General features: G+C 40.0%; 1 protein-coding gene across 1 annotated transcript in view; it reads left to right on the top strand.

The window, feature by feature from the left end:
• The window catches only part of LOC148833189 (catenin delta-2-like), a 313,017-nt gene that overhangs the window by 199,923 nt on the left and 87,472 nt on the right, over positions 1-25,622 (top strand). The window contains exons 11-12 of the mRNA XM_088918834.1: positions 15,144-15,276; positions 22,493-22,706. Coding sequence (XP_088774960.1) covers positions 15,144-15,276; positions 22,493-22,706 — 347 coding nt within the window. The remainder of the gene's footprint in view (positions 1-15,143; positions 15,277-22,492; positions 22,707-25,622) is intronic.

Consider the following 25,622-nt stretch of genomic DNA (forward strand, 5'->3'; position numbering starts at 1 on the left):
TTTCTCTTTCTAGTCCAGCCAATTGGGATTTTTGATAATGAAATCATGTGTCAATATCTTAGCATCTTCAATCCAAAGACAAAAGAATAAGCACAACCACTGAAACAATTTAATATAGATGCCATCATATTATTAAGTAATGGCCTCAGCTAAATTGCTTGCTGAACAGTAGCTCCATGTTGTTAGAGGAGGGGAGTCTCATTCATATACACTCATATCTTCTAAAAACATGGTGTCTGGGCTTCCTGGAGCAGAAAGTCATAGAACTGCATAGTTACTGGAGTGAAAATAATTCATGAGGAAAATGCTTGGTCAGGGTTATGGATGGAAATATTGACACTGGGTGATAAATTTGTTTCTGAAATTAATGTAAAGCTTTGCTTTTGCTTTTCAAATAATACTAGATTTCTGCCTAGACATGGTGGACTTTAAGTTTGAAGGACCGGTAAAACCTTTAGTTTATGTGGTTGGCTCTTCTGCAGTTTGTTTTGGCCTTTCACAATAATTTTTTGAGCAAATTAAGCTTGAGCTTGAGCTCTCCCTGTTGTCACTCGAATATTTATTTGCTAACAAAGATAGAAAGTGATCTTCTCACTTTAGAAAATGCTTTAGGATTTGTAGAGTGATTATTTCCCTGCGAGTTTCTTTTAAATTGCATTGCTTGAAACGAGCACTACAATAGACACCCAGCAAACACATTGCAGTTGTAATAGAAAGAAACTGATGAGTTATGTCCTTTTCAGCCTTTTCAGCCATTACAAACAATTCCTTTCAGGCACAGTGGATACAATTTCAGGCTGAAAGTTCGTTTTCGAATGTGTCGATTTATCGCAGCATGAACAGTCTCTGTTTTGTGACTGAGCATCCACTCTGTGGAACAGCCACTGTTGAAGACAAAAGTGTCAGCACGACCAAAAAAAGCTTTCCCCTGGCATTCACCTGTCTGTTTCACAGAGAGCGGAAAGGCATGACATGGATTTGAGCTTGAGCTGTTTGTGCTGTGCAGGATTCTCAGCTAGGAACATGTAGGGGTGTCTCCCAGGATGTGACAGTTTGTGTTAAATCATGTGCAGAAGTTTCTGTCAGAGATGTAAGCTGCAGTGAATCCTTTCTTCATTACAGAACATGTTATTAATAATACCAGGGCCAAGCTTGGTTGAAAGACTTTGGGCCTGTTTAAGTATTTCTGTAGTATTGTTTTGATTTGTGTGACAAATTCACCTGGTCTTTCTCTGTCTCATTCCACAGGGTGTCTGTGGCCTCTTTCCTTCCTCTAGTGTTTGATTTGTGAAGAAGCACAGTAATATCAGATTACAGATATCATGGCAGATGTCCTTACTGTGTGAAACAAAGAGCTGATGAAAGTTTCTCCTTTTTGTTCCATACTATAGTTGCTCAGTGGTCAGTGTATTGTAAGAAAAACTTTCAAGGGGGTTAAAAGGATTGTGCAGTTTGTGAGAAACGTTCTCACCAGCCGAAATAAAAATTAATCACTGCCAATCATACCACATTACATGGTATTATTTAACAGAAGTTCCGGGGCAGAGCCAGAGCTGGTCCTCTCACTTCTCACTTCTGCTCCCCTGTGTATCAATCCTCTCTGGGTGCCCCAGCCCAGCTACACCCTAGTGGCAGCTCCCTGGCTCATTCCTCGCACGTGAGGCAGGCTGTGGCAGTGCTGGCCAAAGAATAGTGTTGTCATCTCCCCAGTCAGGCGAGGTAAAACCAAGGCATTAAGAACTGTATCCTGTTATATTCTTCAAGTTGTTATGGCGTTATTAGACTGTGACCGAACTACTAAAATGTTTAAAATGTAGTGGAACATACAGAGTCATATAAGTAAAGCTTTTTGAGTTAATCTTCAAAATTATTTTGCTAGCTTGAATTTGTGGGTGAGTAAAGAAATGGCAGGAGCGCAGTATCTAAGCACGCAGGAATCTTAAACGTCTCTGATCTAACTCCGACTCATTGCTCATGGGAAAACGCCGCGGGGTCTTCCAGTAATGAGGATGCGTACAGCATGGCTATTTCAGGCACCACTGCTGCTCAGTGGCTTTTTAATACAGGGCAGGAGAACAAGGCTGTAAGGCTGCTGTACATAGAGTTGATTTTCTAGTTGCAGGCACAGTTTTCTGAGTAATTTGTAAGTGCTGTTTTTTTTTGGAATATATTTGAAAGTGATACAACATAAAAAGCAAGTGTTCTGAGAAAAAGCATAATGGATGTTTTGGGATGGGATCTTATAAAAGAGTATTATATTGATACCTTAATATTTTAATAAAATACTTAATATTTTAATAACAGACTGCTCAAAGAGTATGAGTCAGCAAGAACTGTTGATATATGTTAACATATGACATCTGAATTGTTTTAGTCCCGAACAGAGTACACTACAAGGAAATTAAAAAATATATATATTTAAAATCCTCAAACATAGTGACAAAGCCAATGGAATTCTTCAGAATCAACATTGAAGTACGAGCAAGATCACAGAAGATCGCACAAGATTACATAAGATCACACAAGTGGATACTACAGAGATGTGCTTTTAAAACTGAGGATAGGAGGTACATTTTTACTCAAAGGGGTAACAAGACACCCTGCCATGCTGAAGCCTATACTACTACTATATGTCCTTCAAGAAACAGCAGGATGAGATCCACAGATTAATTAACCACCAGCACTCAAATGTTGATAATCATAGTTCCTTGCTCTGTTGTTTAGTACATTTCAGTCCAACAGATGCTTATGCACTTTAGACATTGGAGAGTAGCCACTACATCCACCAGTAAAATACATCTTTAGCGATCTATAGCTGGGATCTAATTGATGCCATTCAGTTGGCAAAGTGCAGTTGGGTGTTGCTGGATTCAGTCGGTCTCTGTTCCAGAAGTGCCACTGCAGTGTCAAGTTTTCTTTTAGAGTTTTTACTTTTGACACTGGTTTGAAATAGTTTCTTTCTTGATGTCGGTGGCGAAAAGGTACACTAAATGTAAATATTGTTCTGTTGAGCGAAGCAGAAAAATGTGACATTTGGAAATGAATAGCATTCATAATGTCTTGGTTGCTCTTATTTGGATCTGCAACTTCAAAAATTCAAATGAGACAAAGGCTTTTAGATCAATTTAAGTGTTAGCTATTGGCCCTTATCTTTGTTTAAAGGCCACATGATAATTCATATGTTTCAGTGAATTCTTCTGTTCCCTAAACCTTATTGAAGTGATCACTCTTGTCTTTAAATTATGTATCAAAGACGATGACTCCTTGTCTTACTGATGATCTGTCTTTATTCACTGCTCTATTGATTTTTTCTCACTCCTGCATCTCAAGAAAATTTCACTTTGTTATTGGAAATTTGGCTCATTGCTCTCTGTGCTTAAGTAATGGCTTTCCTACCACCTATTTAATTGATCTGCTTCATTTAATTGTTCTGGGACATTTGCCTTTAATAGACTTAAACTTTCTTCCATCTCTTTCATTTAAAAAAAAGTCTTAGGTGATACACTTTTTACTTAAAAGGTATTTTGTGAAATGTGTTGGTTTTATGCTTCGTTTCCCTCTTTATTTCCATCTTCCTTTAATTAAATCTTGTTTGTATTCTGTCACCTCAGCAAGTGTTTGTTTAATGCCATCCATAATCTAGTTCTGCTTTGCATTCCAGGGAACTGATAAACATGTAATTAATTCAATTAGTGAGAGTGACACGGCAATGGCTTCAATCAAGGTTTACTTTGTATCATGATTGAAACTGGAATCTACCACATGCTCTAAAGTTCTTACATCTTCTTACAATGTTATGGTATTGTAACGGTTATACAGTAGGTGCAGTCTTTTTATGTCATTGTAGCAATTAGGTTTACAATCACGTTATAACACTAACAGCCATTGTTACATTCATGTTATTACATTATTATATGTGTTTTAAGTGCTTTGCGGCTCAATTTGGTCTAAATTTATTTTGTATATGAAACTACATGTAAAAAAACAAAACTCAGGGAAATATCTGGTTAGAAAATTGGAACACTAAAGCCCCTGGTCAATACGATCTCTTGCTGATCAAAATTCAAAGCACAGTATTGGATAATGGCTTACCACTGACTTGGCAGGACACAAAGGCCTCCTGGACTCAGGAAGCTGCCATCTGTGAGGTGTGGGCCAGTCAAAGTTCTGATTCAATCTGGGCCTTAGTCCATTAAATTAGCATTTGATTTTGCACAGCTACTTCTGTTGGACTTTTTAGTTGTGCGTGGCAAGAAGACAAGAGTTTTTTTTTTTTCCCAGGGATTGAGAAATGCCTCTCCACGTGATCATAGAATGGTTGTTTGATATTAAAATGATTCCTGTTTTGCCCCTGGCTATATATCTAGTAGAAACTTATTCAAATGTATGTCAGTTGACGGCAGTTGTGATACTTTTAGTGTCCTGTCATTGTGTTTCACGCTACTAACACTACCAACCTGTGTGAACTGTGATCAGGAGAAGGTAACCAGTGCAATACCATTTACTGTGAGTCTCTGGAGCCCAGAGGATTTTAGTGATGGCGGTTTACTGATGACATACTGTAGGCAGATCTCTGCCATGGTACCTAAGACCAAACCTGAGCCATGTGTTGTGCCATGTGGATGGCCAGATCACTAGTGTGCAGAGTCACCATGTTCTGATATTGCAGATCCCCTCTTTGGGCTGAGGCACCAAGCCCAGTAAGGCTCATCTGAATAGTACAGAACTGAAGGCTGTCATGCTCTAGGTCAGGAGTCTGCAAAACTCAGTGAGGAGTCACTGTTGACTTCTGTCTTCCTTTCAGGCCGAGCGCTGAATGACTTTTAGGGATTTATCGCACGGGTATGGTTCAGATCTTAATCTGAGATGCAGTGATCCCAGCTTTCTTACTTTGCTGACACGATTGACAGACTCTGTTGAGCTCATTGCTCAAACACATTAGACATTTTGTGACTGTCGACATTTTCAAAACTCAATTAACGACATATCTGTTCTCTTAAGCTTTAAATAAGTGTAATTTAGAATTACTCTTGATTTCACAAAGTAAACTTGCTGGACTTTTTTTCCTTTTTGTTTGGCTCCTTTTGTGTATCATGTGTGTTGTTATACAGAACATAAGTTAGTACAAAAGCTCTCATGAATAAAATGCTATTGTTTTTATTAAATGGTATTAAATGGTAGAAAATGGATGATGGTATTTACATTCTACACAACTGTGTTGCACAGAACAGCTTTTTCTGTCTGTTGACAGTGATAAGTACTGTAAATAATAACAAGTTGAATATTTAAGTTTTAGGAAAAAAACCTGTCACCTGTCAGCTCATAATCTCCTGTCAGATTGTGTTTGTTCAGTTGATCTGATGGATTATACGGGAATTTGTCTCTACAGTGTACTTCCCTGTTTTGCTACAGATTCTTGCTACGGCGTCTGTGCACAGAGCAACTGTGACTCACTTCCGAAACTTTGTTCAGTGCAATTTTTATTCTTTTTCAGCTATATAACTCAACTTATGACACAGACAATCACATAACACATTCATAGTTTGGTCTGGTAGCACTAAAATATAATGAAGGAGGGAGGTACAGTAAGGGAAGTTTTCATAGGTTAGGAGTTGAAGTATCGGTAGGGTTAAATTTAGGGAATACTGGTTTAGTTTGTCCTAGACACCATACAGTATTTCCTATCTAGCTCTGACAAATAGGCGTCCACTTTCTCTTTCACTTTAAGCACACCTACAGTACAGCATGATAACTTGTTCATTTGAATGAATTCCTTTCTGAGAAGTGTGACAGAAACTGGTCTTCACAAGTTGTGCACGAGTTTTAGAGGTCATTATTACAGTGGTGACAAATATCAGGGGGCAAAGAAATACTGGCAACACGGAAAACATACTGTAATGACAAAGACACCGCGGCCAAGAAGCAATTAGTCACCTTATGGTTCTACATTTCCACATGTACAAATTGTTGATAAAGTGAAGTGTGCTTTGTGTAGGGATCTCAGAACTGTTGCCTCTGCTCTGTAAATCTGACAGCGTTTGCATTCCCTGACTCCAATACCACTGCGATGCACAGGATCTGTGATGAAGATTAGAGAGTTAAGCACTTCTAGCTATGGTGGGATGGGCATTCAGGGAACCCACCCTCCTGAAACAGGAGAGTTAAAGGTAGAATAGCATCTCTCATCTCCTGTCATCTTTCACACACTCAATGCAGTACTAATCCCTAGCCCTTGAACATACCGTTGGTTGCATGAAGGAATCAAAGAGCTTTTCTGAAGAAAGGAAAAATCATGCCTTAGAAATTCATTAGAAGGCCATGCTGTTATTTTTTTTTAAATCTGTAGGCGTTTCCTTTGAAAATACTTTTTTCTACCAACAATACTTTTCTCCTTTATGAGCACAGCAACCCATCCACCATCTCTTTTTAAAATGAAGCAGCTTGCGCAGGCTTCCACGTAGTGATTTGTATTTCATATTTTGTGAGATGTAAATAGAAATACAGTAAACTGCTTTGGATACAGACACAACAAAACCTTTCCTGCCCCCTCCTTTCTTGAAAATGCATCATTGCTGTGTTTATTCTTGTAGCACTAACTATTATCCTCACATTTTAATAAAGATCATTTGAATTGCTTAATTTATTAAGAGTTGCCTGTGTATCCCTTCCTGTAAATTTCCAGACTCACGTCGCACAAGCACTATCCTCATCACTGGGCCCAACATTTTTAATGTAAAGCATCTGATTTATTTTGATTCATTAATCTGGGCACACAGTCAGTACACATTTCTTTTTCAGATCCCACACTGAAGGGGAAAAGTCTTTTCTGGTCACCGTTTTTCTTCCAGTGTCAGTCCTCCTGCAAACAGTTCCATGAACTCCCAGTGCGTTATGAAAAGCTCCATAACCAGAACATCTTACATGTGCTCATGTGGGCAATGTTAAATCAGCTGTTGTTGTTTCCATTGATATTTCAGATCACAAGCTCCAGTCTTACACTATACGCCTGGCGCTCTTGGATTTTCTATAATAGTCTTGACAACGTGGACAGCAGTGGCTCTACCTGTGCAGCCAGAGGCTCTGCCCAGGCCAGGCCTCTCTCTTAGATCTCTCTGCAGTTGATCCATTTTGTGGGTTAGCTTTTCTCTGATGTTATTGGCCACTAAAGCAACAAAACAGATAAGTGGAGCTCATACAGTATAACGTTGAAAGCCAACACAATTATTGAAGTCAACAATCTGTCAAAGCACATTATGACAGATGACAGGCACTCTTTGTCATTTTACACTCTCATTTGTGAATATTCTATAGACTAATGAAGCTTTGGAATTCCATAATACGCATTTGCAGCCCCGGCTGAAGAAAGGATTAAAAAAAAAACCTATAAAATTAACAGTGTTCCTAATGATTTCTTCCATACTGAAATATGCAGTTTTAACTTAGGATTATTTTAGACACGCAGTGTAATTATGAGTTAAATAAATCACAGATATTTTTAGACAAAGGGGCAGTAATGTAACAGTCTGCAAATAATCAGTTTCCTAATTTTGTGAGTAACTGTATTTCAATACACAAGGTTTTGGTAGCAATCCTGCTTTATAAAAACATCACATCTGTTGCTGTTTATTAATTATCTCAGGCATTCCTGAAGGCAGCTTTCTGATTAATTTGCCGTTTTTGTCTTTTGAGCTTGCAATTCATAATAGTCAGGGACTGTATTAGAACACAGCAGGACAAAATGAACATCAATGAACAAGTGGAAGCAAGAGTTTCATAGCAGTGTGAGGTGTAGTAGATGTGTGTGTTGCGAATGGACAGCAGAGTAGAGGGCTCACCAAAAGGGATCAACTTAAGAACACAAGGCAGTAACTTGTGAAAAGCAGGTAGACAAGAGAAGTCTCATATTTGTGTTTTTCTTAGTATTTTGTAATAAACAGACCTACTTAAGTATAAAGCCTATGCAAAGTTGGAAATGGAGTTGTTTGCCTACAGGAGACACTGAATGAGACCGGAGGAAAGGAGTAGGAGTAAAGAAGATGGCTCAAAACACATCTATTTATGACATATTTTAAAAAGATCATATATATTTCATATCAAACATGAAGAGATCCATGAATTTGGAGTATTGTTAAATGATGAAAAATTAATTCACATGTCTATGGTTTAGGTCCTAGCAGATGCATCTACTGTCAGAGGGATGAGAGAAGGTGCTTTGGCTATTTTAACTGGAAAATACCACCACAGTCATCGCTCCAAATATTAGCTAAGGGAAATGTTATTTCCAGGGCAGTTTACTTTTTCTGAATAATTATGGATTTTAAAAACATGATTAATTACCCAAGGTCAGCAGTTACGCTTAGCTTGTATATATAGCCCGAAATACTGAAGCATTACTTTGTGAGAGAAGTTTCACACTGACCATTGATAATCCCCAAGGCTGTCTTCTTCTTATGTAATACTTCCCACTAGCAAACAGTACAGTTTCCTAAAAAACTACCCAAAACAATGATGTTTTTAATAAATCTGAGGCTTCAGATTTGTGCTCATTTCTTTTTTTCTGGCTCCTGTTGTGCTTTTATCACTAAGATGCCCAACATAGTTACTGAAGTGGAGGCAATTATTTTTTAAAAAGCTGGACAAATTAATATTGACGCTTCAGTCATCATCATCATCATCATCATCAAACAAAAATGTTCAGAATATTCCAGTTTTCTTTAAAAATCTTTCATGTGGAGACAATGTTCTTCTTTTTCGTTTCTACAGATGTGCAACTAATTTGTATAGGATGGTTTATATCCTATGGGTACTAGACAAATGGGCAGACTGTATAAGCAATGACAAACAAAAGCAATTAAAATCAGTAGGACAGATGTAGAGCTGTCTAAGTGTGCTTATTCCTTATAGGTTGGTTACAGACCTTTTGCTGTTTGCCGTCAGTGCCCGAATACAGGGTTTTTATTCTCTATTGTACCCAGATCTGTTCAGTGAATTGACAACAGAGCACTTTCTTTCCATCACTAGTCAGAGAGAAAAAAGATAAAACCCCTAGCCTCTCTGCTGCCAGATGCAAGGTGCTGGGGTGTGTGCATTGCAGTTCCAGTACATTGTGGAGTAGCTGAGTTGCCCTGTATATAACAACCACTACATCAATTAAACTAAAAAAAACATGTGAAATTGTTAACCACACATGGTCTCCCAGTGATTCTTGAAAGACTCCAGCAATCAGGTCATCAGGCTGGAGTGCTGCAAATGTGAAGGAAACAGTGAACGTCATTATAAAAATAAATGTCAAATGCAGGATACTGTACATCTATTCTCAAATGTATTTCAAAACTCTGCACGTCTCTGCTTTCCCAACCAATTAGGACAACTGTCTTCAATTTGTTTGATAAAAGAATCGCGGTTCAGAAACAAAATCTATAAAAATGAAATTGAGCGTGGCTGTCTTATGCACTTGTTCTTACCTTCCCTGGTAATGCTTTGCGGGACTCATTTCTGCAGGTCACATACACCAGTCTGCACTTGCGCTGCCGCTATTGGAAAAGGTAACTGAATTGAACCAGATCCACTCCAGCTGGTAGGAACAGGGTATTGAGTAATGGCAGCCCTCCAGAGCAGAAATTGATTAACACATAATGCTACTGGCATAGATTTTTTTAGCTACCTCTCTCTGGAAATACAATTCAATTTAGCTCTTGAGACTGGATAGATAATTTCAGGTGTTATTACACAGGGTTAAATTTTATGAGGTATGAAAAAGTAATTATTGAAAGCCCATCTTTCATAGTCCTTCCTGCCTCTCCACTGACCTTGTTTAAATATCTTTTAAGATAATATCATTTTTCTTCCCATTTTTCTGGGAAGGCACCCTATAATTTTAATGAGTCATTCTCATTTTTCCATTTGTATCAGAAGAAGAATGATGGATTGGCCGATTTGTCCGAAGGTTCTTCCTCGGCTGAAGCACGCATCATTAGGAATGAAGTATTGGTTGTACCTTGGAAATAACAGGAAGGCTCAGTCTTGCTGGGATTTCAGGAGTTCATTAATGGTTTCTTTCCCCTATGAAGCTCAGGACAATATGGAGCACCAAGGCACCAAGTGTTATAGTAGACTGCAGATCTTACAAAAAGAGTTTGTTTTGTAGTATGAACACAGAAACGTCTTACAGATTTTGAGCATTAAATATTGCCCATCTCTGTATGCTAGTGAATATCTAAATGAGTGTGTTTTGCCCAGGACTAAAATGGGTCTATTCTTTCAATGCTACCAAACTACCACATGCTGCCTAACGTACAGTATACTGTACTTCCAAATGGGCTGGATGGGTCACATGGGCTCCTCTTGTAACATTTGAAAGGATGAGTGTTTGTCAATGGTGAGCTGAATTCTATTGAACCTTTTTATTGAGTTCTTGTTTTAATCACTTTCATTTTTCCTTTTCTTGTTTTTTGCCAAAATAATGTTAAATCTTTCCTATTCTTTAAAAAAGACTCCATTTCCCAAAATCAGAAGGATCTTGCTCAATAAAAAAATAAAATAACAATAAACACTTCTTTAAAAAAACAGAAAAATAATTTGCTGCAATTCCTAAAGTCTGATTTAGTAAATCCAGAAAAGGCCTGTAGGCCTATTATGGATTATTTGTGCAGCATGCTGCCTTTAAGAGAGATCTATTTTTAGCATGAGTCTCCCTTCTGCTCTGACTCTCCCCTTCATTTTCTGGGTGATTTGTCCTAAAGGCAGAAGGTCTTTTCCTCAAGGAAGCAAATGTTGGTTTGTCCTACATTCTCTAACGTGACAGCTTTACTTGGCTTGTCTTATGCCAGTTTTAATAACAATAACGGAAGAAAAACAGACAATATTCTTTGCCTAGTGGAAGAGTTTGTGAATGACTTTGGTGGCGTCACAGCTATCAACAAATCAAAGCTGATCTTGTCTATGCAACAAACAAATGAAGACTTTTCAGTCAGCCTAACATCCCCTTGAAATCAATCTGTTTCAAAATCTTCCTAACATAACATCTTACCTACTACTGTAATACCTCATACTACTGCTATGATCACAATCATTTTGAGTATTGTCTAATTAATGAATTTGCTTTACCATATTCTTGAATCACAGTTGAACTCCTGTTCTCAGCGATTATACACACACACATACTTATTTTCCAGTAACAAACCACTACCATTGCTTTTTTAAAAGATTCAGAAACACAGTAACAAATGCATGCATTATATGTCTCCCAGAAGTGGTTATCAGGGCACAGTGGCACAGATAAATGTTTAGTAGCTATAACATGCAATTCTGTCTCTCGGGTTCTGCTGTAGACGAGAAACATTCTATGGGTTTGTTATTTGATGTAATAGACGCAGGTTAGATGCAATAATGGATTTTTGTGCTCTCTACCTCCCAGCCAAATGCCTACAAATATAGAAATATTTAGAGCTAATCATGCGGGGACTTAATTGGAGTTTGCTAAAACTGTTAAAGCACTGATGCTCTCAGGCACTGAAAAGCAATCTATCCATTCTGAGCAAGTCCGTCTGAAAGCACTGGCTCTGAGAAAATACACCCTTCACACCAACAGCCAGGAGCCTTCTGTATGAGACTTTGGGATTTTGTAGATGCCAGATATCTACACTGTCAAAGGTGATTCAGCCTCTGAAAGAAGTGAATAAGTTATTTGCCTAGAACAGCGTTGAAGCCCTGCAAGTCTACCTGCTACTCACCCAGGTTTGTAACGCACAGAACAAAAAACACAGAAAAGAAAATGTTCCCGAAAGAACAGCAGGTCTTTAACTTGTCGTGGGACTTTAAAGCAGCAAATCTAGCAAGATGAAAGGTTCTGTTCTTTTCCATTTAACTGTCATGTTGCAAATTTAATCGTTTCATCATATTAAATCAAAAGGGCACCACAGATAACGTTTTTTAAAGCTGACCTGTTGTGACATGCAAGCGTTTCCAGCAAAATAATTCTTGTCTAATGAGCACCCTTGAGCCCATAATCGGCCAGCTAAGTGAGCTGCATATGCAGTATGTGTGCTGCGGATGGGTGCTGCAGAGCACAATCGCCGCCTGCTGGTCGGCTGTAAGTACTACAACCGGCGGAAAGGAGACTGTAGCCATCCAAGTCTTTTGGTGGTGTAGTTTGCCTTTGGAGTTCATGAATGGAATTTGGATTGTCTACTCCTTCAGCATTGCATTTAGGCATTTTTATGTATAAGATTTGTACGTCTATATACACTACTGTACATATGTAGCACAGCTATAGACCTTTTATGCGTGTTCTTTTGGCAGCAAGTGATCTCTATAAGCATGACTGACATTTAAAGTGAAAAGCTTGGGTTATGCTGCAGCCTGTAATTAATACAGACCGATTTCCTTATCTTGTTGTCAGATGTTTCTCGTTTATTTTCTTATCAGTGATGTTAAAAATAATCCCCAGGGTTTTGCCATTTCTTGTGCTGAAAGCTAGATTTTATCTGGGGAAGCTGCACAGAGAGTCTAAGTGGTGCAGTTTTCATTAAACAGGGACTCTGGGTCATGCAAGCTCTCAGTCCAGCAATATAAAACCGTGACCTCATCCTCATTTTCTGTGTTAATTAGCAGGAAGCTGTATTGCTGGTTTAGAACAATGCAGTGAAATTAGAAAATGGATTGTGAATTTATGAAAGTCTAGCATTTTGAGGTTATTTAGCATAAAATCATAGCTGAACAAGCAAAAGCAGAATAAAAATAAAGTGTATAATACAGTACTGTAGAGAGTATGGCAAACTGCAGGGATTGTGCGCTCAGGAAGTTTGGAGTGCTCTTCAGTGCAGAATTGAGTGAAATAAGTTGTTCCAAACATATACAGATTGGACAAACAGAAGCAGGGCTGTTGACTGTCAAAGGTCCTGGGGTTAATTGTTTGTAGTTAGTATTCTGTTCCCTCTTAGTAATTCTTATCTTTCACACTCTTGGAAGAGTAAAGCATTCCTAATTAAACTGAAAGAGCGATATAATTAACAAAGGAAACGTGAAGCATTTTAAAAAGCATGCTTATTAATTTCTGCTGTGGTGCATCTGCAATTCTAACAAGCCTCCTACAATCAGTGAAGACACGTCAGTGCCTCTGGATGCCAACCTCTGTCCTGGTGTTGTGCACGTTCCCTTTAAAAAGTGGCAGCACTTTTTAAAAATTGATTTTTTTACTTAGCCTCAGCCCAGAAAAACTAAGGATTAGTTTGTCACATACTGAGAGGCATTCAAAATGCAACAGATGAGAAATGGCAAAAAAGATCATGTGTTGGCTTTTGAATGCCGCTCATCATTGACTCCAAAACCACTCTGACGTATTGGTGGAGCAGTGTTGCGAGACCTGTGTCTGCAGTCTGGAGCACACACAGAGGCGGAGCTCACTGTCAGTCAGCCCGGACGTCTCAGGAGCACAAAGCTAATATAATACAGTACGAATAAATATGTGAAAAAATCAATCAATCACACAAGTGTACTGTAGGTATTTCTGGATATTCATTATTATGTTTTAAAACAGAGTCATCATCACAGTAGTACAAGTGTTACTCAATAATGTGGAAATGCCTTTTGGATACATTTGAAAGAATAAACAATTCTTTAATTTCTTTTTTAACTCCCAGCAAATATTTAGTAATTAGCTAATGCTTGCCTTTTGAGTTTTAAATGTTAAATTAACTCAATCAGATAGTTCAGAATATTACAGTCTCACAACCAAAGTGAGCCTGGTACTGTGGCAGTAAGCACATTGGTTTAGCTAATTTTATGCTGTACAGTGACACTTTTGTGAGGAAGAGTTTTGGCTTAACTTTTCACTTCATGTTTCACTTTAACTCCATCATTGCAGCGTCTCTTCAACACAGCTTGTTACCTGGAAGAGTTTGAAAAACGGAACGAGTGCTATCTTTACCATCTGTAAATGTTAGATTAGTTAGTTTAATGTGTCCATCCGAAGTGCCCAAAAACATACTGCCATATTGCGAGCTCCTGTGTACTGCGAAAGGATGCAAAGTGTCTGGAAATAACAATGGATAAATCCAGAGAATGCTGTGTCACTGCAAGTGTGCTGCCCATTAGTGTAGCGCCATTTCTCAAGAACTTCTGTCACCATGGCAACCAGGGGAAACATCAGGTTGAAAACCCCAGGGCACCGAAAACGTAACACCAACTTACAGTGTTGGTGCTAAAATAAGGATACAGTATGTGTTTATGTTTCTATATGTACTGTACAGTGTTCTGAATCTTATTCATGTGTTTAAGATTAGGAATGACATGGCAGCATACAGTATGTGAGGCGTGTGCCCTGAACTGGTGTCAGTGCTTTATTTCTTTTTGCTCTTTTGCTGTCAATGCTTTTTTAATGAATTGGCTGGTTGATTGATTGGGTTAATCAGTAATTCTACAGTCTCATCATGAGAGACCCTTATAGTGGGAACCACAGGATGTTTTTTTCTGTGTGCATAAAGGTCCCCCTGTAAATGTCAACTGCAGAGTACTTTGCGTAAAGCGAAGCGATATCTGCGTTATTATGAAAGATTCTTTATGTATGGTAACATCATCATCTCTATAAAAAATCTCAAAACTCCATTTTAATGTCACGCTTGAAGAAATCCCCTTGTAAACCCGTCTGGAATAAAATCCTTCGGTTGGACAAAATGAAGATTTGTAACCATAATGTTTTCCTTCCTTCCTTTTTTTCAAAAACCTCGCTGCAGATGGTTAGGTTGCTGTATGAAGCTACCTAATCCCCCCACTTAAATACCTTTCCACTTAGACAGTCTGTCCTGCAGCCTTGCTGGAAACAAAAGACTTAAAAGTGAGGAACACATCAAAGAAGTAATGCAAAGACAATGAGGGAGGATAAAAGGTGATTACTGGGAACTCTGCAATCAGCAACCTTGATTGTTTCAAGCTTGGCATGTTAAACAGACCTAGCAATAAGAAACTTATTCTGTACATTAAAAAGTTCATGGACAACTCAAGTGGCCAGGTCATCAATCTTTGAATCTTTGATACAGTTTGAAAAACAGCCGTTTTTTAGGCCATTCTGAAACTGCTGGCTCTGCTGGGTCCTGAAGGCTGTGTTAAGTGTTCTTGGTTCTCTCTCTCTCTCTGTGTGTGTTTAGGGAGTTCGGATGGCGAGACCCAGAGCTCCCTGAGGTCATCCAGATGCTGCAACACCAGTTCCCCTCGGTGCAGTCCAATGCTGCCGCCTACCTGCAGCACCTCTGTTTCGGAGACAACAAGATCAAAGCAGAGGTAACGGAGACGTAATCAGGCCGTGCTGCCGTCCTGAACGCACGCCTTTCTGTGCCTCTGCTCTGCCAAGCACAGCAGCACGGATTCGAGAGGCTAGGTGTTGCTATTTAAAGCACAAAAAACAGAGCAGGAGATGGTGTTTGTGAAAGCAGCATGTGTCCCGCACTGTCACATTACTGCTTGAAAGTATTCTTCCTTACAGAAAATCGGACCAGCTCAGCCACCTGCTGTTCTTGTGTTTTTTTTTTCATGTAGTGTCCCAGCAGGACTTCTGCTAATTTCAGAATAATTTCCCCCACTTTCACGACAATGAGGGCAAGCCTCCTAAACGTTTCACTGAAGAATGAAACTTGTATGCCATGTGGTAATCCGACATCACTGGCACCTGTACAGACTGTGAGAGTGAGAGCCTTAGCCTGGTGTGTCTGAAGACATGACCTTTCTGAAGATATGACAAGAAAGTCGACTAAGGGCCAGTGCTCATTTTAGCATGTGATATCGCAGACTGGGAGAGAAGTTTGAAGGAATTGACCATCTTTAATTTCTTTGTCTTGGAACTGACCTCAAAAATAATGAAGTAATTTACATACTGAGGAAACGCCTGATAATAAACCTACTGTACCTGCAGAATTCTGACATTTACAGCATGAGAGCAAGTGAAAGTTAAAGTTAATTTCACAGTGGAAAGTGGAAAGAATAAGCTTATTTCTCCTTTTCAGTAGACAGAAATGATAGAAATAGATTTGACAGAAACTTCTACTTTCTAGTTTCCTCTTTCTGCTTTCAACATGCTTTACTTGATCATTTGAAACCAACACACTCTGACACAGTTCCGAATTTAAACAAGACGAAAAATTATTTTTAAATAATTATTGAAGGAACTTGATTTATATTGTAAAGGATTAATAAGTGAGTATATGGCAAATTTCTATGTCCCTTTAAGGAATGTGATGATTTTTTGCACCTTTCTTTCCCTTTCCTCACATTTTTTTGTTCGTACCACAAAGTCTCTTTGCACTGCTCTGTATTTTTCATTATGTTGTTTTGCAAAAAAATGTTCAGTACCAGTGTGCACTTATCAGCTGAAAAGTTGTAAAACAAGGCTTTTCAACACAGGAGAGAGCCAGTTTATCTGTGGTCATCGCTTGATACGGTGGACAGATTCCCCAGCCGCAGCAGGAATCCTCCAAGGGCACAGACAGGAGTCCCACTCTGATGGAGAAGAGAGGGAACAATTCTTTGCTCAGAGCGTGGCTGACATTTCAAGCACGTGTCCTGTCCATGTTGTGCCTGTTGATAAGAGCTCCTTCCAGAAAACGTTAGAAGTCTTTTTGCTTGTACCAGGAGGAGAACTAATGGACACAATAAGATGTATTTTATTTGATATGACAGTCCCTGGAAATCCCTGTTTTTTACACTTCCTGGACGAAAGCTATATAAACATCAGGATGGGCATTAATCAGCCTTTGTTATCCAGGATCCATGGGCACAGTACATATGTAAATGTGTGTGTTAACTGGAGACACCAGAAAGCAAAGACCTAATTCCTCTGGGATGTCAGAGAACTGCTGTGGAACAGTTTAGTCGTGACTGGGAAACAGGTTGTTCCAGGAGGAACTTAAATAGCAGCGTTGATGGATTGATGGAGCCCTTGTTGTCCTCCAGTTTGCCTAGAGCCGGAATACAAATGATGAGCTATGCTAATGTAAAGACACCATGGTCCCAGTGGCGAGAGCCTGAAGGTGAGCCTGTATCACTCAGCAGTGCTTCAGCACAGTGGGGTGGCTCCCCGCAGAGAGAGCAGTGAGAGAGAGAGCAGTGAGAGCTGAAGGTTGCCGGTTCAAATCCCGTGGCCGGCAGAGGAATCCTACTCCGTTGGGCCCCTGAGCAAGGCCCTTAACCCCAACTGCTCCAGGGGCGCCATACAATGGCTGACCCTGCGCTCTAACCCCAATCTTCTCTCCCTGTCTGTGTGTCTGTGTCTCATGGAGAAAAGCTGGGGTATGCGAAAAGACGAATTCCTAATGCAAGAAATTGTATAGGGCTAATAAAGAAACTTTATCATTATTTTCAGTGAGAGCAGATAGAGCAGTGAGAGAGCAGAGAACAGAGAGAGAGCAGTGAGAGAGAGAGAAAAGAGAAGAGAGAGAGCAGAGAGAGAGTAGTCAGAGAGCAGTGAGAGAGAAGAGAACAGAGAGGGAGAGTAGTGAGAGAACAGAGAGCAGAGAGAACTGAGAGAGCAGTGAGAGAGCACAGAGCCACTGTCAGCTGGGCTGCTGGAAACGCTTATGCTAGAGTGTTGTGAAGGTGTTCTGATGGTGTGACGAGATCGTATCTGCATACACAGTATTCACAGTATCTCCATTGGTAAATCAGACGCTACTCAAGACAGAATTCTGTCCTAGTCTCAAGATCCTGAGCTGTTGCTCCACCAAATGTGATACTGCTTTCCAGAACACTAACTGTATTAATAGCTTCTAAAGGAGCAGCCACACAGAAAGAAAAAACACTATTGACAAGAATCTGAGGCACCTGAGCCCAGTAATTGTTTCTCTAAGACTTAATGGTTTGTAAGGTGGTGGAAAATAAACTGAAAGAATAAATATACATGTATCTGAATCTGTTTAAAAACAGTCAGATCAGACGTCAACAGTAAGCCATTAAGTGCGGTCCCTGTGGTAAGAGCTGCACTGAATAAACAAACAGCAAAGCTAAATAATTAATTCCAGAACAGCCTGTTATACACCCCATCCATTTTCTAACTGCTTTGTTCAATTCAGGGTCGCGGGGAGCCGGAGCCTATCCTGGCAAGCAACAGGCTCAAAGCAGGATACACCCTGGAGGGGATGCCAGTTTATCACACAGCCGACACAAGTACAAACACACACACTCACACCAGGGCTGGTTTTCCCAGAAGCCAACTAACCTACCAGTATGCTTTTGGACTGTGGGAGGAAACCCACACAAACACAGGGAGAACACACTAACCCCAGGAGCTCAACCCAGGGCCGCAGTGCTGTGAGGCAGCAATGCTAACCACTGCGCCAAAGTGCTGCCCCTATTATGCACTCCTCTAGATTAAAAACAAAATCTTCAGGAGGATGGGAGAGACCGCACTCTTCCATAAATAGAACATCTTTGATCCTGTCTGTAGAAAATGTATTTTTCAAGCTGCGGCATGCACAAGGATACATTGAAAAACCAAGCTGAGATTGCAGTCCCCTTTCTCCCAGTTGGAAGCACATTCTGAACATGAGCTGTATGTGCAAAGTTTTATTTAAGTAAAAAAAACATTCTGTAGATGTCCTGTGTTATTCAGGATAGTTCATGCAAAAATGTTTTGTGTGTCGCTAGTGATATATGGAGTATGTAAGTGGAATAATGAAAAATGGCAAATGGCAAAAGTCCCTGCCCCGGTTTGCAGAATTTCATGGAGAAGGACAATGGAAAAGTGACCAGATTTCAGCTGTGCGTCCTAGGATTTGGTATAGAATTTGCTGTTTCTTATCCCAGATGTTTGCAATTGAATATAAAATACTGTAAAACGCCTTCGTCCTCAGGTTGGAAAAAGTCAGACTGATCCCTTGATCTTAGCCCAGATGTTATAGTCTCCTTGGTGTGGTATTGCGGTCTTCTCCACTGCTGTCTGTGCAGGGGTGGGCTCCAGATTTATCTGAAGGTAGACAGAGCACACTTAGAGGGAGAATGTCTGAGAAACCTGTGACTATTCTACCAATACCGCCGTGTAAAATCAACACAGGGATATTGTGCTTTTATAGATAAGAATGTAATTATTGTCACACTTTGGTACGGTACATCTGGGCCCCTTACTGTTCAGGTCGGCCTGCGAACTTCTTTAACCAGCATTATCTTTTACATGTGATACATTCTATATTGATACATTATAAGAGTATAATGTGTTTGTATTTCACTTCTCAATTGTTCAAGTATGGGAAATGCATCGTTTAAATTTCCATTCAGGTCATAATGATAAGTGAAAAAGAAATAGAAGCAGCAGTATCAGAAGTCAAAATGCGAGGGTACGTGACAGGCTCCAGATAGCTCCAGGTTGCTCAGGGACAGGAAGCTGCACAGCCAGCTGTGTTGTGATATGATTTGAAGACTCATAATGAGTAATTATCATATATGTAAATTATGCCATTATGTGTCCATAAATTCAGATTCATGAATGACGTCATCTTTCTTCAGATCTAACTCTGTAAGTTACAGAAAGTTCTCCTTCAGAAATTGCACCTTTCTTTCCCAAAATAAGTTTTCAAAAGAAAGCAGGATCATTGTAAATATTGCGTTATGTAAATCTGTCAAATACCTCTGGTTACTTTGCTTCACTTCCCTGCTAATGCTAGGCCTGATCAAAGGTATAATATTATTCTACTGAAGAACAGAACTGAATACTATCTCGTTGATTTAAAAAAAAGGTTCCTTCATGCCATACGTTTCCACTAATCTCATTGCTCTATGCACCATCTCCACTTCCGACTCTTCTGATTTGATTTGGTTGCTGCAAGTTGTCAAGTTCTACAGAGGAACACAAAATAAAAGTAAAAATTAATATACGACTCCTCCAGATGAGCATGATCTCGATGTCCAGCATAATTTAAAAATTCAGTGAGTGAGACCCATAAAACCAAAGCTGGAAAAACATGAAAACGTGATTCAGTACAGCAGGATAGTAAATTAATCTTCCCTGCGCAGGAAGCATTGAAAATCATTGCTGCTTTTCATATTGTGTCATTGAGACCATGCAGAAGTGCCATTGAGATCACACAGAACACATCACTGAACAGTGAAACCACCGGCAGTGGAGAGAGCGGCAGTCACTCTCTTTACGGTGGAGCGGTGGGGAATCCTCTCTCAGCAGGGTACTGATGCTGAAGACCCTACCTGGGCAAGACAATGTGGAGACGATGAAGACATCAGCGGACCAACACTGCCCCCCCTCCTCACGTATTTATTATTAAAAGTGGTGTCTGGTCTGAGTAAAGTTGGGATTGATTGAATCTGTGCTCTGTCATTAACAGTTTCTGAGCGTTGTTGAAATAATTACAGGAAGTGCTTGTGCTAGGGACGGCAGCACACATTAAATAGCACCCTTTCTCCACAGGACAAGATTTAATTAAGGGTTATTGTAACTGAAGGTTAAACATCCATCAGTTAGGTCTGGGAACCGATTAACATGCTGCTTCAGTGAAAGTGCCTTTGACCTGAAACAAGCACAGTCTTTTTCCACCTGCGTGAAATGCGTGCTGCAATGGAAATGTGGTGATTTTTTTTCCGATCAGCTGGACGGCTCTCAGTGTTTCTTCCTCTGCTTTTCTTTTCAGATAATTAGGGGCAATGAAAAAAATTGCTATTCTTCCCAGCAGTCTCACTGAGATGGTTCCTATTTTGTTGTTGTTGCTTACAAATTATCTCAGAAATACAGTTCCCGGTCAAAGAGCAGTGAAATAACTAACTACAGCAAGCCAGATAGCAGATCATGGTGTTTAGTTGTCTGCAAGAAATTGAGGTAGCAAAGGAAGAAATTGTCTTCACATGTCATGTATTATTAATAGTTGTCAATTACTAATCACTCTTCTTTTGAGAGGATCATTCACATGTGTCACACAGTAGCTAATGTCTACATTGCAAAGATGTCTTACAGCATGAGCTGGCACGTGTGCAAAGAGTTCATCAGAGGCAGGATTTCAGAGGTGTGTTTTGCTGAGAGCGCTACAGTGTGAAGTTTGCCATCAGGCTCCAGTCCTACACTCAGACCGTTCCAGGGTGGAGTGAAGCTCAGTCACCATCCTGTTATTCCCCCTGGTGCTGCTAGAATCCGGGCTGCCTCAGCTCCGGTGCTCTTTCCCAAGTTTCCGCCATCTCTCCGGCCATCTCTCCGCCATCTCTCCGGCACCAGCCACGCCCCAAACAGGGGTCAGAATGTCACCCTACAGGAAGGAGCACCTTAGCATCCACTTCTGAGGCAATTTTAAAAATGAAGAAGCACAATTGAATTGTTTGCCAAAAGTACTGTATGTCTGGCAAGGTCCTAGAATTTTCTCGTATTGACGTGCAATAAGTCAAGATGAGTTTGCTGTCACTTGAGCTTCACTAAGACTAGGAACCTTCTGCAAACTTTTTCATTGTTCATGTTTTCTTCACATAACTTGACAATGGAAGCATTTTCATAGATTCAAATTAGTCAATAAAACAAGCTGTCTGTCCACCATCTGAGATATACTCATGTCCTACTAAACCCGTCCTAATTAGAAGACAGATATAGAGCAATGTTATTGATTTGTTTTGGCAGATTATACTGAAATGTACATCTGCCGGGCTTTGGCACTGCATTCAGAATCCCATCACTGTCACTTCCTAGCAGCTAATCGCATCTGAATTCCAATAGAAGTAGTTCTGTCCTTAATACAGAGCAGTTTAGATACACCAGCTGTGGTAGTGAGGGACAAATATCATTCCTGTGTATAATCTGCAAATAATACATGTATATTTATGCCAGTAATATGTTCATCCATCTTCCATCACTCTTGCATACCAAGTAGAGCCACAGCAAGCTGGACAACAGCCTGGCCAATCGGCAAGAGGAGACACAGGCAACTCCATGGATTCTCCTAAGTGCTTAATTAGGCAGTTGCTTCAGAACATGCGAAAGTTTACAAAGGAGAGAAAGCCACCTGGCCCGTCTGTCGCTTCAGGTAGTTAGTGCTTGACAGATCCAAGGATGTTATCTGGTCGTTTCTTGAAAGAAGCCAAGGTATCGGCTTCAACCACGTGGCTGGGCAGCATGTTCCACATCCCCACAAGAATCTGGGTAAAGAAATGCTAGTGCCCCCTGTTCACAGTTTTAAATACAGTTCTCCATGGCTCCCACCTGTGTCCCTGGCTCGTGCTGTCCCTTTTGAAGGAATCAGCTTGGTTTGACTCTGCTAATGGCTTTGCGAAGTAGCGGTATTCAGGGTAGGGGAGAAATAACCAGTAATGTGCCAAATAATTACATCTGTCCCTACCAGTTGCTTTCTCTGGCTTCCCGAGAGCAGATCATTCTTGTCTTAATGACTGGCAAAAGTCACAGTGTGTTCCAGGAGCCTGGTCTGCACAGCGTAGCTTCTCTTCCAACACGCTCCTGTGCCGTGAGATTCCAGAAAACGAAGAGACAGATGTCATAAAAAGCCTCCTTTCCCGTCTGTCCCTGCAGATCCGGAGACAAGGGGGGATTCAGCTGCTCGTGGACCTGCTGGATCACCGCATGGGCGAGGTGCACAGGAGTGCCTGCGGAGCCCTGAGGAACCTGGTCTACGGGAAGGCGAACGACGACAACAAGATCGCGCTGAAGAACTGCGGGGGGATTCCTGCGCTGGTCCGGCTGCTGCGGAAGACAGCGGACGTGGAGATCAGGGAGCTGGTCACAGGTGAGCTCGGACACGAGGCGCAGACATGCCGCCGGGACATGACCCACTGGCACGCCTGCAGGGCTTCAGAAAGTCCGGGGCGTCACTGAGAAATCATTTCGTTTATTATATTACCTTATAGGAATTACTCCGTCATAGAGAGGAGTGAAATTACAAAGAGTATGGGTTTCTTTTTTTTTTCTGGTGCCTGCGAAGCAACTAAAAAACCATAGTGTTGGTTTCGACGTTCAATGCAGTTTGTAAAATATATGCACCAAAAGTAAGGATTTGCACTCACAGTTGGCAAAACTAAAAATATTTCATTCGTTTTAAGACCAATATTTATTTCAGATGGTAGGGAAAGCTGCCAAAATGTTGAATTGTTATGTAGTGTTGTTGTTATTAAGATGAAATCATATTAAAAACAAAATGAACCAAGAAGTAATGGTTGTAAGTTTCTGGTGACTCACCTCTCCTTTGAGCTTTAGTCAGGAAATTGTAAAGAGAGTGGAGACTGAGCTTTCTTTGGGGTAAAGTTTCCCTCGCACATTTTAGAAAGAGGTTGATTCAGCATCCACTCAAAATTTACAGCTACAGTCAGTAGTTTATTCATCTGTGTTCATAGCTAACAATCTGTGTTCCATACAATTTTATTACTCAAACTGAGTTGTGCGAATAATTCTTATCCTGTGATCCTCTAGATAAATGCATTGGATATAGTATACAGTATATATAGAACCCACTCTATTACTGTCATTGTTATTGTGACTATTACTGTCCCTAATAATAATATACAAGAACACATTTCTGAAAATGTGTCTTTATTGAGTCAGCTCTGGTGCCCTCAAATAAATATGGGCTCATCTCAATATGTTTAATGGGTAGAGCTTCCTGTGGCCATCATCTGCGCCACAGAACAACTCCTCCGGTTTGGAGTTGAAATGGGGGAGGTGTCTCGGTCAGGAGTGACTTTGTCCTGCAGAGCTGTAAGAGCTGTAAACTGATGCCCCCAGGGTTATTTCTGTCTATGTTCTTGATGTCCTTCACCTACCACTCCCCTTTAATTGGCTGTCACTTGAAATAAAAGAGCTATGATTTGTAGCATGAAATGGGTCTGGGGGATGCGTGCATCCTAATTGACTGATCATGTTACAGTATCACATCACGTCCAATGGGAAAAAAATGGTCCTGGCAGCTAACAGTTATCACACAAAGAAATCAAAGACTTTAAATTCTGTTTTGTATAACTATGTAAAAAATAAATAAAACAACTTCTCTGAGTGGCAACAGCCTGACTTGCTGAAAATGAATTCTGTCACTATGTCAAGAGAAGCTCCATTTCCTGTGACTCTCTCCTGAAAAGGTTGAAAGGCTTGATTTTTATATATAATTATTAAAAAGGTCCTGCTGTGGTTGAATCTTCTCTGGTAATTACTTATCATACCACTTATCATGGTCTCCTTCTGGTCTCAGATGACTTCACCGCTGTCGCTGAAGAAGTCAGTGTCTTAGAGGATCTGGAAAACATGACCCATGTGCCCTTGTAGGCTTCTCTCAAGACTGAAGAGATTCAGTTCTTTTGGCCTGGTAGTGTAGAACCTTCTTTTAGGCACAGGAATGTATCTGGTTGTTTTTGTTCTCTGAATGGATTACAGAATGAATTTGTATGGTGCTGAGAAAAATTGTGTACAATTCAAAATTGTAATTGAGGTTTTAGCAGTGCATGGTATAATTTTAATATGCTGTTCCTTCATTTACTGTATATTCTAAAATGTTAACTATACAGTTTAGCCTAACATTTTGTTTGCCTTTTGTATTGCTTCCTCACATTGTCTAGAGGAGACAAATTATAATTTGCACAGCAGTGGTTGTACCAGTGTTGTTATGACTTCTGGAATCTTGTCCTCTGGAATCTTGTCCACAACATTTAATAGCTTTGATAAACTCAGAATACAGAACAAAGAAAAAACAAAGTCTTTGTTTTTAAAAAACAAAGTTTAATGCACTAAGGCAACTCTGTTGTTGGACTAATGTGAGGATAACACCCGTGTTCAGCTGTGTTCTGCACTGCTGAGTATCACAGGTTCTTCGATATCCATCCAGGCCTGGCATGTCATCTGACATCCAGGACTCTCTTTAACTAAATAACGTAGCCTTGCTTTGTGAGCACCAGGGACAGGATGTGACAGAAACAACCTCTAGAGGAACCTCTGACTGAGATGCTGAGTGAAAGAGAGGTTGTAATGTTGCCAAGTCTGAAAGAAGACAGAAAAAGACTTGGGTGCATGTATCCCACATGTTTGCTTGTAAGAATAATCAATCAGTTTGCAGTAAAATAATGTTAAAACAGCTATGGTTACAATGATCTACGTAGTGTGTGTGTCTAAATACTATGTAAAGTACTGTAGGACATTAGCCATTAAAGTAATTTACTCCAGCTCCTTCTTAAATTTAGAAAAAAAATTAGAAGTAAAATGTTTCTAATCAAATAATTTGCCATTGTAATTTATGTTCCTCAACACTGGTGTTACAGTAACTATATACACATTAAAACATAATCAATTTTTACCTGTTTTCTAAATTAAAAATGGAAGAAAGAGATACAAATTAATTTATATGTTTGCCATAGGTTGATTTGCCTATGGATTCAGATATTGTTATTGATTAGAAAAGGCACCAGAACGAAGGCAACTCACATCGACATGGCGTAATTATCCCAAACCATGTTCTTAGCTAAAAATACTGTAATCTATTTTTTTGATAACAACGATATCAGTAGTCTTGCCTTGATTCGGTTTTGAGTGAATGATTTTCAACTGCTGACATTGTTCGCGATGCAGATTAGTTTTGACGGGAGCTGCCATCTTTATTCTTCTCACTCGTCCTCTTGATGAAACTGAAATACCCTCTGAATGACGTCTCAAGGAAAAAGGGGGC

This window comes from Atractosteus spatula, chromosome 6 (assembly GCF_055471065.1).
Source record: "Atractosteus spatula isolate fAtrSpa1 chromosome 6, fAtrSpa1.hap1, whole genome shotgun sequence".
Classification (NCBI taxonomy): Eukaryota; Metazoa; Chordata; class Actinopteri; order Semionotiformes; family Lepisosteidae; genus Atractosteus; species Atractosteus spatula.